At 33.4% G+C, this 14,194-nt stretch overlaps 1 protein-coding gene across 9 annotated transcripts in view; it reads right to left on the reverse strand.

Annotated features, from left to right (window-relative positions):
• The window catches only part of LOC143240060 (uncharacterized), a 67,528-nt gene that overhangs the window by 11,989 nt on the left and 41,345 nt on the right, over positions 1-14,194 (reverse strand). For 7 of the 9 annotated variants that reach the window (XR_013021543.1, XM_076481901.1, XM_076481902.1 and 4 more), the window contains 3 exons: positions 12,664-12,689; positions 12,413-12,482; positions 5,426-5,503 (listed from right to left, as the gene is read on the reverse strand). Coding sequence is in view for 8 of the 9 variants with exons in the window: in XM_076481901.1 (XP_076338016.1) it covers positions 5,426-5,503; positions 12,413-12,482; positions 12,664-12,689 (174 nt within the window). In the remaining variant the exon portion in view is untranslated. The remainder of the gene's footprint in view (positions 1-5,425; positions 5,504-12,412; positions 12,483-12,663; positions 12,690-14,194) is intronic. The other 2 variants (XM_076481900.1, XM_076481903.1) reach the window with 1 other exon arrangement.

The following is a 14,194-nucleotide window of genomic DNA, read 5'->3' on the forward strand; positions in this document are numbered from 1 at the left end:
CATGCTTTGTGAAGATTTTTTCCATTATTTCACCTTGTCTAACCTAATAAAGTTCTAATTGTTACCTTTAAGCTACTTTTACAAGCAGACAACAGAGAAAAAATAGATTCAGTTGGTAGAAGCAGATAAAACAGAGGTGTGTCAGCTGATAAAAGCAAGTGATATGTAAGGAACTGTATCAGTGAGTACAAAAGGAAAAAGTAGAGGAATTGGTGTCAATTTATAAATTTACACACAGACACACCAAATGATGTTAAGTGGTAACATCAGGAAAACTATAAATATTATAGCCAGTTGATAAAAATAGGCAATACAGAAATAATAGTACGAGTTGGTACATGGTAACAGTTGATAACTGCAAGCAAAACAGAATTGTTAACTGATGGAAGACAGAAAGAACAGTACAAGTTGATAAGATGTACTAGTTGGCAGATCTATACAAGAAAGAGGGAAAAGTAAAGAAAAGGTTGTAAAAATATTTTTAGTTGATAAAAGTATCATATCATAAAGACTCAAAGTAAATACTGAAAATGGAGAAATGACCTGCTCTTACATACATGGAAGAAAGAATAATTCTTTAACAGGAGGAAAGTGATATAAGTTTCATGGAAAATTTCAATGAGAAAGTTGGAACAACATCACTATGGAAGGAATAATTAGCACTCAGTTTAGACAGTAAAGCAAAACAGAACCATAACGGAATGTTAGTCCTGGAACTTGCAGCACATACAACAGACTCTTTATTATTAATGCATATTTCCAACATTGGTAGAGTGAAATTATTACTTGATATAAGTAGAAAGATTTAATAAAAGTACCACAACAAGACTACATCCTTTAATTTCTGTAGGGCATACTGGTTTACCAAAGACATTTCAATACTAGCAAAAAAATAACCTCATAACACTAAAATGTTGTTTCAATTTAATTAAACACTCAACATCTTTCTTTAAATTTTTTTTATTTCAGGAGTGCTTCACTAAAATACAAATCATAACTAACAGTACAGAGTTTCAAATGGTTTAAATAATAAATTCTAACTAACTTTATAGCACACATTTCTACAGTATGCATCTGACACACTAACACTCTCATCACAGGCTTCTACCCAAAAAGTTCCTGACAATTGACAAGTGAAAGCAAGGATTACATAGCTGTAACTGGCAATAGAAAAAAAATTGAATGACAGTGGAAATAAGTAGGCATAATTATATACACACAACTGTGGTACTGATGCAAGTATTGTGGAGATTACAATTACCCTATATAACCATGTCAAGTGATTTTGATAAATGGCTTAAAAGTGGAGAATGTATTGGGTTAAAAGACAGTGAACTATGAGAGTCTGTTAAACAACAACAAGAACTAGAGAGAGAAGAGCATACTAAGAAGAGAGAAAGAAAAACTGAAAGAAGAAAAGACTTAATGAAGAAAATGAGAGAAAGGATAGGAAAGACTGAAAAGAAAGAAAAAGAAGAAAAAGAGCAAATAAACTGAGAGAAAGGAAATATTGAAATAAGAGTACGTACTAAAATTGCACAGCTCACCCAACCAAAGAAAGAAGGACCCAAGAATGACAATGGAATCAGAGCCAGCCAAAATTTGATGTGTATAAAAATGACATTCATGCTTTCTAGGAAAGATTCACCCAAAGACAGAATTGAGACAAAGGCAGTTAGAAAGACTTGTCTCAACCCGCTTCTCACAGAAAAAGGCTTACAAGTATATGCAGGCATGACATCAGAAAATGATTATGACAAAATAAAAATGGCTTTACTGAAAAGATGTGAACTGACTGAAGAAGGTTTTCATTGGAAGCTCAGAGGAGTCAAACCCAATATTGAAGCATCTGTATATCAGTTTGTGGTCTGTGATGATATTTTACAAGATAGACTGACACGGTCAAGTGTGAAAATGGTTTTGAGGGACTGACAGACCTGTTAGTGTAAGAACAGTTCATGATCAAGTATTCAACTAACATGTCACAAAGAAAGAGCATTAAAAGATACAGATGAGATGATCAACTGGCAGAAAATATATGAAATCCCACAGAGGTAATACAAATGGCAAGATCAAGAATATCTAGGGTCAGGTTAAGAGTCTATGACACCTGGAGCTGAAAGCTTCCAGCTGGTCTTCTCACACTTGTTCATAATTCAAGCAAATAAACTAGCCATTTAATCTTTAGCTCTACTAAAATATCATCAAATTAATATTATTTCAGGAAATAATAATTATTAATGACAAAGTTGTTTTTTTTGCAGTTAAGCAATACAATGGGCTAATTAAGCTATACAGGTATTGAAACCCAGATTAAAGCACTGTTAGCATGCAGACATACTGCTGTGCCACTGATAAGGACTATTAAAGGCAACTAATCTGATAAGTTGTTACAGAAGACAAATTAGAAATGAGTTTCAAGTTTTCATCACAGTCAGAATAATAATACATTTGTAAATTTTTTTGTTCTTTGGTTTAATGAAATCTGAGTTACAGCAACAAAACTTTAGGGTGATAGAACGTGCTGATACATAATTATTATTTAGGCCAATTAAACTAGATTAGACGTTTCTAGCTCAAGTTTTCAAAAGAATCATACAAGTAGATGGTTGTTATTATTCACTGCCAATTTTTAATCACAAATTAGCTAAATCTTATGAAGTTCTACTTAAAGAGCATTTAGCAATAATTCATGCTGCACATCATTTTCATTTGAATTAATGCTAGTAAAACACAGTTCAACACAGACTTTGAAACAATAAAATATTTTACAGCATTTTCCTTTAAATGAGAGAGTGGTTTAAATACAAACAATTGAGTCAAGCATCTTCAAACTTATTTTGTTTTAATATTTTTGGTAAAATTATGCTAAAAACAAAGTATTTTACACATGCTTTATTAATGCTATGTATACAGGCTCAGTCATTTTTACTGACATTGTAAGCACCAGAAAAAAATATAAAATAAATCTAAGTTACCACTTTTCTTTCTAGAACAGCTGCAGATTAGAACAACAAATTACAATTATTTATTAATGATGTGATTTCAGAATTTTTCATTCAATTGAGAATATGAAATATTTCCACATACCTAAAATAGAATGTCCTAAAGCTTATACAGTTTATCTAGTTTTCTAACTGTTAAGGAGAAGCTCTACTGGAGACCCTACCAGGATCTAAAGAATTTATTGTATACATATATTTAACTACTTCAAATACGTATACATTATTTTGAAAACAAGTGGAAAACATGCTGTTCATTTGTGTCTGAATTTCTCACCAACAAGTCACAAACACCTAGTGTAGAAGAATCCTAATCCCATTAACAACAACACAGTATATATTTATACTACATAGAAGTATAGAAAAAAGCTTTGACCCTTTCAGTACAGGTTGGGTGGAATCCAAGAAAAAACAAAAAAAGCAGCTGGTGATTGATCCAAATTGGCCATATAAGAAGCCAACTTAGTAAAGAAAGACGTCAGAAAAAATGAGAGTCCAAATTCCCTCAGAATTTCCTGGATCATCAATAAAAACAGCTTCAGAACCCCTAGAAGAAACACTCTTGGGCCAAATATGTCTCCATCTCATAATTAATAAAATCACAGACAACCTCAACTGAGAGTGAAATCCCAACCACCACTAATGGAAAGACACTAAAATAACAGAGGAGAGATAGAGGAGGTCTGATAAGTTTCCCCACTGAAAACAGTAGCATGGGAATTCACATCTGAGAACAGCATATCAATCTTTTTTTTAGGAAGTTATAATTATACAGAAATCCACAACGTGATGCCAAAAATCACAATCCAAATCATAACAAAGCCCAGCACTCTATAGAAAATTGTGATCAACACTTTATCAAGAAAAAGTAGTTACATTACCTGAGTGAAATGCTTACATACAGTACCAGAATAGAAGTTGCACTGATGCAGGTTAAAATTTGATAATGGCATTTAAGTGGGGTAGAAAAGATGGAGTAAGCAAGACCAATATTTATATAGGTAAAGAGAAATCAAGGACTAGCTATAATTGGCTACATATGCTAGGTATGTTTTGGAACAGGTAGATTACTTCAAAAAATGTTTGAGCTCTAAGACCAATAAAAGCTTTCAAGAAACAAAACAGTTGTATAGAGTATTAAGAGTCTGATATTTTAAAGGTGTAACACATAGTAAACAATAAACTTAAGTCCGTGAAATAAAGCAGCAGATATTGATGGATTAAATGACAAAAGCAAAAAAGCAGATGATGAGATTAGGGTATGATGGCTCATGAGAATTTTTGACTTTTCATGTATACATATAAAACAAAAGTACCAAACTACTGAGAAACAACAGTCCTTATTCCCAAATAGAAAAAAACGAAAAGAATAAGGAGACTGTGACAAACATTAATGCATCTGCTTACTAAGACATGTGGAAAAGATGTTTGCAAAAACCTTAGTAAAAGAAAGACTGATCAAAATTGAAAAGGAATTGAGTAATTTACATACAATGTTTCATAATGATGAAATTTGCATACTGGTGCCATATTCACTCTATGACAACTCAGTGAAAATAGAATAGTGCACAATTAACAACTGAATTTAGTTTTATTCACTAAGAAAAAAACATTTAATTGGGTTGATAGAGATGCACTATGAATAATACTAGATGATTGTGGTGTACAAGGCAACTTTCTGGACAACATAAGATCTTTACATAAGAGTACCAAATTTGCTGTTAGTCATATGAACTGATGGACTGGATAGATGCAACATGATATATATATATATATGGACTGAATCACAAAAAAGCAAGAAAACTGAAAAAAAAGTATATCATAATATTAAATGAGATACCTCCATAAGGCTGTAAATAAGACCTGACAATATAAAATAAAAAATAAAACGAGACAACAGTCTTAAGTCAATCCAAAACTTAAATGTGTAGTGTGAGTCCAAAGAAGCTATCAGGAAGAGCACAAGTTTACAACTAACATGAAACAGAAGCAGAGAAACTCAAAAAGAAAAAGTTGGATCAATGTTATCAAGGAAACAGCTAAAACATAAGATTACAACTACTGAAATGTCACACCTTGTCCTGAAAGAATATTGGCATCTACAATGAAACTGAAAGGTATAAGTGAAGGATAAAAATACAGAAAACAGAAAGAAATTTATAAGTAAGTACAAATAGTCAAAATGACAATAATGGTGTGACCTGATGAAACCTGTCAAGATGAAAGGAAATGTGTTATTTAATACAAGCAGATAAAACAGAAGCAATACTTACAGATGATATTCAAAATCAGAAGTGAATGGTATTTACCTGTATGTTTGTTGGAATTTGTGAAAAAAAAATTTACAACTAAGAAGACAAAACTATCTGTTTAAACTAAAGAACATGTAAATGTTGATTAATAATTTACAAAACAAGTCTTACCTCAAAAGTTTCTGCAGATTTTAATGCAAACATTCCAACCATCAGGTCAATGTGGTATGTTACAAAATTCAAAAGTTCCTGTAAAACGTCAAAGATGAGAGAGAAGACAGAAATTAGCAGGCTGTAGTTTTATTTCATACTTAATAGCCTTTTAAAAAGAAATTGTGATAAAATAAAGGAACCCTTTCTTCTCTTCAATATGATTTGTCATTAAAGCAAAAATATATTAAATGTTAGCATTTTCCAACACCAAATATGTATTTCTAATAGATACCCTTTTCTAACAGATAGCTTTCCTCAATTTGTTCTGCCCTCTATATACAAAATTTTTTACTTGCTACTAGCCTTGAAACTCTTACATAACTGCACATGATTACAAAAGTGAGTGTCTCCAGGCTGGGAAGAAGTGATGCAAGTAAAATTTTGGAAAAGGATGTACCAGATGGTGTAGGGTGGCTAGGGTGAGTCATAATGTACCTGATGGGTCCCAAACTATGTGGCATCAGGTATGTGTCTTCTGGTCCATGTGGGAGAACAGTCCCAACCATCTCCCCTCAAGACCAGGAGGTGGAAGAAAAAATAACTTCCATATCAACAACCTTCACAAGGCACAGATGTGAAGACCCAGTACAAAACCAACATCAGACTACTTAGGAACACAACATCTTAAAAACAATAGGAAAGGGAACACAACTGTGATGGGTCAATTTCAGTCCAAAACCAAGTGCCACTAGGAACTGTTTGTCCTGCCTGCAGTAGAAGTAAAGCCCTTATCAATCATGTACGAGGACTTGTGTTGGCTTGTCTTAAACTGATTCAACGCTAGACCAGCAACTAGCATTCAGGTGGCAGTAGGATGGAAAAAAGCCAGCAAGAAAAGTGAACTGCACGTAGTGGATACATCCAGTCCAAAACCAGGCTACATTAGGTATATGTCTTCTGATCCTCAGTAAGAAATGTATACACACCATTTACACCAAGAGAACAACACTACCCTGCTCTCAACTGAATGGAAGTGGTCACACTCAAGAGGAAGCCTTGAATGTTCATCACCCCAGCAAATGTAGGCCATTCCCAGTTTATTCAACTAGAACTAGAAGGATGAGCAGTAATGTCAACACTTTTCATTCAAAATAGTCCATGAGTTGGTATGTTGTAGGTGGATGTTATTTATGAGGCAAGTTGTTATAAAACACCTTTGAGCAATCTTGGGGAACACCCCATTCATCAGTAAGCATTTTACACTCTAAAGGTCTCAAGGTGTGAATTTAAATTATATCCAGAGAGCAACACTCACCAACAACAGGATCCAAAGACAGAGAGACAGGCCACTGTAAAAGTAAGAGACAAAAATAGAACTAACCCATTCAGAACCTGTACAGGGTATGGAAAATGGTAATGGGTTACAAACAATATTCAGTTAGGAGAGATTATCAAATGATGCAGATAATGTGCAAAAAAAGTATGTGAAACATAATTCACATGCCAACCTGCATAAGCCATTGTCAAAGAGCCACTTGAAAAAGTAAAAAAGAATGGGAACAATTAGTTGTGAAGAGGGTAAGCCATAATGGAGAGCCCAATGGCATAAAATGTACCATTTACACTTGTAATAAAGTAAAAAAGGAACATAATGGGAAAGGAAAGAAGGCTACTTGTGAATATAGTCCATACCTCCTCACAAGGGACTGGACAAAACCACACATGAAGATGTAGCATTGGTATTGCTGGATGAGCAAGATATGAGTGAGGCACAGGTGAAGATGACTGAAGGGGGTTAAAGAGTGGGAACCACAACTGAACTGGCCAGAACAGGGTAAAGAAAAGGACCCAACACACAGTGATTTGAATAAGTGACATGACTTGGGGAAGAAGATGAACAGAAGGGGAGGCATAAATAAATATTGGACTAGAACTGACTGAAAGCATCCACTGCAAGAGCTGGTGAATGCAGAACAGGCAACTAAAACAGAGGAAGTTAAGCACTGAGGTGTGGCAAATGCATCCAGAAGGGGGGAATACTTGAACACCTAAGAAGAAAGAGACCACTCTATTAATAGAATCTTGTTGGGATGAGATAGCCAATCTGCAACAAGACTCAAAGCATCTAGGATGTGACAGGCAATAAGACAAACATCTTGAGGTTGAGTATTCAAAAACAAAGCAACTGAGATCAGGTACTGCATAAATAACTGATATAAGAGACAATGTTTGAATTGTCAGAATGGATCATGACAAGGTGTCCCCATACTATGAGAAGGAAATGACAGAATTCCTATTGAACAACCAGGTTCTCCAAAAGATTGATGCGTAGAGTCAATTTAACCACAGACCAATAACTGGCAATCTCCTAAGTATCAAAATATACCCATATCCTGTTAGAGATACATCTGCAAGAAGATGAAGATTGGGATGAGGAGGAGGAAGAGCAGTATCAAGGTGTTGTCTCTGTTGAGCTATCAGAGAAGTTGTCTTTTAGGATGAAAGATAAATGAAGGAGTCCAAGAGACCCTTAGCAAAGTTGCATTGATTTTAAAGCATGCATTGAAGCCACAAGAAAGAAAAACCTTGCATACAAAGAGAGTTAATGAAGACCTGGGTTTGGACACCAATTGCACCATGTCCTTTAAATGCAGAAAAGGCTGGGTCCTGCTGCAAGAGGGATTGAAAAACACTCCCAAATGAATATGGCATTGAGTGGGGACAATCAAGCAACCTCCTGAAGGAGGAGATTTGTATGGTTGCAAGAGACTTGCTGGGAAGAAGCGAAAGGAAACTAGTCACCTGTATAATAGTGAAACTACAGTCCTACCTCTTAAATATGATGGGAAAAGGCTATGACTCTGAAACAGATAACACATGGAAACAACAACAGATCAAATAATAGAATGCAAAATTGAAACTCCCAGCCCCCATGAACAAACCAAAGGGATCAAATGGAAGCAGGAAAAAAATGGTTATTCAAAGACATGGAGTAAACGATCATTTGAAGTAGAGAAAAAACTCCATGATGAAATGAGAGATGTTGATGACACAATTTAAGTTCAACAGATCAGTTAACTGACAACCAATTCAGTGTTTTAGATGACAGTAAACAGATGGAAATAACACCCTAGAAAAGGGAGGAACATCTGTTTGATAGTATCCTTCCATAAGAGATCCAAAACCTCTCATAAAAAGGCTTATCAATGAAGTGAATCCTAAGTAGAAGGGAAGAAAATGGGAAATGCAGATGCTAACACCTGAAGAACCGAACAATTTGCTACAAAAAGATGCAACAAATAATCAAATTAGCTCAACTATGGCCCCACTGAGCTAGAACCTAAGTAGTAGTCACTTACAATATTGACATCATAAAAAGTATCAATGGAATGTCTGGCAACAATAAGTCAAAACATAAATAAGTGGTACAGGGAGATAAGGGGAAGCTGAAGGTCAAGAAACAGGAATTGGAACAGCAGAGAACTGATAAAATTGGAAAACAAAAGAACAAACACAGGAATGTTGGCGTTACTTTCACAGGAGTTTCTAAAAAAAATCAGACATCTCCATAAACAGAGTGCCATAGAAAAAGAGTCAGAAAAAGATCATTCAAATACACATGACAAAATGGCACTTCTGTTAAGGAGATCCCAACAGCAAAGCAGCCACATATAAACTAACAAATATAATGAATAGCTTCTGAAAGAAGATGAAAAGACAAACAAGTAACATAGTAGAGTTGTTATGGTAAGACAAAGGTATGAGAACTGGGCAGAGGAAATATGAAGGGTGGCAAAATGATCCGAGTTCAATGCCTGAATCACAGCGTCCAATGTCTGAAAATAAAGAAAAGGAAACTTTGATTTATGATAAACTAAGGTGTGTGTGTCCACCAAGCTAGAGCACAAAGCATACTGGCTCTAGCACAACTGCAGAAATAAATTTGTCAGCATGGATAAGAAATATCTTGGGAAGGGGAAAAACAAAAAAAAATTGGATGCTGGAAAAGAATATAGAATGAAAAATAAAGAATTATAGAAAACAGGGAAGAGTGAAAAAATACAGTAAATCTGAGATATTATGCTAATAAAGGATAAGAGAGTTACATACGATTGTTTGTTTGTTTGTTTTTTTTAATTTTGCACAAAGCTACATGAGGGCTATCTGAGCTAATCATCCCTAATTTAGCAGTGTAAGACTAGAGGGAAAGCAGCTAGTTACCACCACCCACCACCAACTCTTGGGCATCTCTTTTACCAACGAATAGTGGGATTGACCATCACTTATAACACCCTCACAGCAGAAAAGGAGAGCATGTTTAGTGCAACAGGGATTTGAACCCACGACCCTCAGCTTATGGTCGAGTGCATTAACCACCTAGCCATGTCAAGCAGCTACATAAGAGCAGACTGAGAAGGAACCACAAAATTAGGAAGTGTAAAAGTAGAAAAACTGTCCAAGTCTTTGTCCTCACAAAAAGATTTCCCAGAGAAAGGGAAATCTAACTGTGGTTCAGGAGATGCTACATGCTGCAAATAAAGACTCCAACACTTGGTGGAAAAAAATATGAAATCTTTTTATCTAAATGTGTAGAGCCTAAATCCACAAAAGTGTTAAATCTGGTAAAAGTAGTTGTGGAAGGATTCATACCAGATGCAACAGTTGTTACATTAAACTAAGGGTTCATAATATAGAAAAAGAAAAAAATAACTTCACTAGAAAAATGACAAAAGACACAAAGTTGTCAAAACCTTAAACAAAAAACACAATGTAAAGACAAAATTGAAAACAACAAGACAATTGTACATTTTATAAATACAATTATTTTATTCACAACCATGATTTTTGCCAGTAAAGACATCATCAGAGTAAAAAAGAAGAACTGCACTGGTGAATGCCAAACTGAGAAATAATAAGTGTGATCTACAGTATAAAGGAAATCACTGATAATAAAAGGCATGTCACAATCCTACTGGTGAAGGGTTGTAATCTGCTTATTTGCATGCTACAATGTGGGTATACCATGTGAAGTTACATGGGAGCCTAAAGCTGGTTGTAGTGAAAATTTACACATACATAGGGCAACATAAATCATGGAAAGAGGTATGTTATCACAACATGTTATTTCCATATTTAGAAACCCTAAACACTGAAGTTCAATCAGTGCATTTCAGACTCCCTTGAAATATCAAGTTCGTAGATTTTGATTATACAGGGTGTTTGGAAAGTGACTGTGCACTTATATATTTATTAACAAACAAATCTGCAGAGCAACTTTCCGAACACCCTGTATATGTCAAGAACATAAACCTTTGCAGGTTTTACATCTCTAAGTCAATTTGTTTTTATCTGAAAAGTGTAACGAAATATTTGGCCAAAAATGATCCCCATATAAAACCAGAAAAGTAACAATAAATTTTTTGTTGTTTTTTTTTTACAAAATAAAACGTTATTTAAAGCTATAAAAAGAAAGAAAACTTTTGTTGGAAAGTTCTCTTTGTGATTTAGCTAAATATGCAATTTTCTCTAAAATTCAAAATTATCGCATTTATCCTAGAACTGTTCATATTTGAATTCACTTGGGCTGTTGACCTTAATATAGATGATAAATTCAGAATTGGAGACTGAAGTTCACCACCATCCTCTAATTTTGTAAGAAAAATCAGCCTAGGACCTTGATTGTATTAGGAAGTATTCACTCATTACAGTGTAGTTTCACATGTAATAAATTTAGGAATAGCTAGAAAGAAGAACAAATCAGAGAGGGTAAAGAATCCAGTCCTTCTATAAAAAACATGTACTGGATACATTTAATGATTACCAATACTGCCATATGCTAATGTTACATCACATGATGAGTTTTGTGATAGAAGACTGATATAAACTTTTCATAATACTTGTAGCTTGTAGAACATATACTAAAAGTGATGCAATATAAGAATCTATAGCTATGTACTGCTGATCATTTTCTCTTCTTTCTATATAGCTTGTTCTATAGAGTTTCATTAAGAATAACTGTGAGTCAAACAGTGGTAATCTTTCATTTAAAAGCTGTTTCACCTAGAGATATGAAACTAGGTTAAATCTTATATCTCTATGAAACCAAGATCACTGCCAATTAGCATCAAAATTGGAAGTTCAGATAAGAAAATTTCTTGAAATGACTGATTTGATATGAGCTGAAAAATTTGTGAAGAATTCACACAATAATAATTTCAAAACTTTCCAAACATGTTTGAACAAAACTATATCTGGGAAGCTTTTCATATTTTACTCATATATACAAACAAATACTTAAGAATAACAGGGTATGTAAGAAGCTGATATATTTTCAAAATCAAATTATGATAATACAAAACAAACAAAACTTCTGAAAACTAATATAAATCAACTAGATTTTATAGTTATAATATTAAATTTCATCATTATTAGATAAAAAAATGATACTAAATAGAATAAGAGGCAAACTGAGTTAAGAAACGTGTTGTATTCTTCTATCGAAACCTGGGAGATGTTTAATGTTATTTTGAAAATTGGGTTGAATGTAAAGCACTGACTGTATTATGTTATTTTTTTAAGTGCCTATTTTTATTGGCTAAATTCAGAATATAAGGTATCTATCTAATTAGAAGTTAACAAAAATCCAAGATATTACAATACCGTTGTCTTTAAAATCCTCAGAGTTTACTGAATTTACTTTTTCTTCACAAAATATAGTCAAATTATGAATATCTTTGATATTTCAATCTCACTTTCTGAGAAAATGAATAAAATCCATTAAGATACATAACCAATGTAGCCCCAGGTGTTGGAGAGAAAAATTACAAATTTCGCTTCAGCATATCATAAAAAATAACACACAGTGACAATACACCCGAGACAACTCATTACAAATCAAACTGCCTCTCAAGAAAAACTATAGAATAAATATTTCTTTCCAAAATATTTTCACTTTCTGAACTCAATACATAAAAAAAAATGGTTTTTCAAAATATAAAACAGTACCTTGTATCCTTGTTCAGAATGTAGCTGTGATTCTTTCAATTTTGACAATTCACTTTCTAAATGGGTTACTCTGTCATAAAAAAAAAAACATTTGATACAGCAACATTTTAAGTATCAAATAGTGACAAAGTAAAATATTGATATATTTTACGATGTTTATAAATATTTAATAAATCATTAATACACTTGCATCTGAATTATATCCTATAGTATTTAAAGCAGACATTAAAAAACAAAATTTTTATACTTACATTCTGTTTGCTTCATCTTTTTGAGCCTTGAAAAGAAAAAAAAATGTTTTAAGACAAATTAATACTAACCTTTTCAACAGTAACAGCATAAACTTAACTTAGCTTACTAGTGACACATGTACAGTGATGAAGCATCAAGTTTGAATCATGTCAGAACAGTTCATCAAGCTCCACATACACTCTACTCAACACCTGGAATCATGACAGTATCATTTGTCAAACATCTAATACACACTTATTCAACACTCTGAATCACACAGGATCATTCATCAAAAAACATGTCACACACTTCTACATAAATCTACACCTTATTGGGATGGTTCAATAAACATTTCATACACACTCCTACAATAATTTGTATTACTTTTGGTTAAATCTTGAAACACTTAGCATATGCTGTTACAACAGTCTGAGTGTTATTGGGCTTAACACTCAATTCTTCAAATACACTCCTACAACAACCTGCATGATGTCAGACAGTTCATCAAAAAATTAGTATACAGTCCTATACACTGCATTATAATTATCTGAATCTTCAAACATTTAATATATACACCTAAAAGGTTTCTAAGACTGATTCATGAATCACTTCATATTCACTCCTATAACAATCTAAAATGTTTTTCTAGTTCATTGAACACTTCATATATATTACTAGAATATATATTGCATATATATTCTTGATGTTAAATTCATCAAGGATTTAACATACACTTCTGCAATTGTGTACATCACATTGGGCTGATTCATCAAGCTTTTAATATACACTTGTAAAACAGAATACATCAAATCAGAATGAATCTTCAAACATTTAACATACACAGTAGTAAATCAGTTTGATCTATGTCAAGCTGGTTCATTAATCATTTTCCATATATTTGTGCAATAGTCTGCCTAATGCTAGACTAAACAATAAAACACATAGTGTCAGGATAGTTTAAAAAGTCTTTTTGTTACATATTCTTACAATAATATCCACTACATCAGATGATTCTTCAAAGTTAACATACTCCTTAATTAAAAATGAGTATTTCGGATAGAAACTTACCACTCTGCATAACAATGATTTATTACCTACTGTGCACTGATATTTAAATTATTGTACATGCCATAAGTCTTGAACAAAAGAGGGTGACACATTGACCATCAAGAGACTCCCATAAGCACTGGTAGTGGGTGGTGCAAGATATTTATCAGAAATACAATTAATCCAGGTAAGGAAATTGTTAATTGTTAACTTCTGAAGTGAGATTATTATCTTTTTCACACAGTTTCTAGAATCCCATGTTCATGTTGTGGAAGAACCTGTCCAAGTGCAAAAACCTAGATGAGGTCCTTTCAGAAAATTCAGCTGAAGGAAAAAGCCCATGGAGCATGACACTCTATAGTGGGGGATATAACAGAGGGTAACATTTATAAGACTTTTATCCACTTTGTGTATGACAAATGCTTTGTTTGAATAAAAGTATGAGTGGAGGAAGGTGAGTTATAACAAGATGGTTGGGCATGAAGTGTGGTGTAGCTAGGGCAA

The sequence above is a fragment of the Tachypleus tridentatus genome, chromosome 13, assembly GCF_004210375.1.
Source record: "Tachypleus tridentatus isolate NWPU-2018 chromosome 13, ASM421037v1, whole genome shotgun sequence".
Classification (NCBI taxonomy): Eukaryota; Metazoa; Arthropoda; class Merostomata; order Xiphosura; family Limulidae; genus Tachypleus; species Tachypleus tridentatus.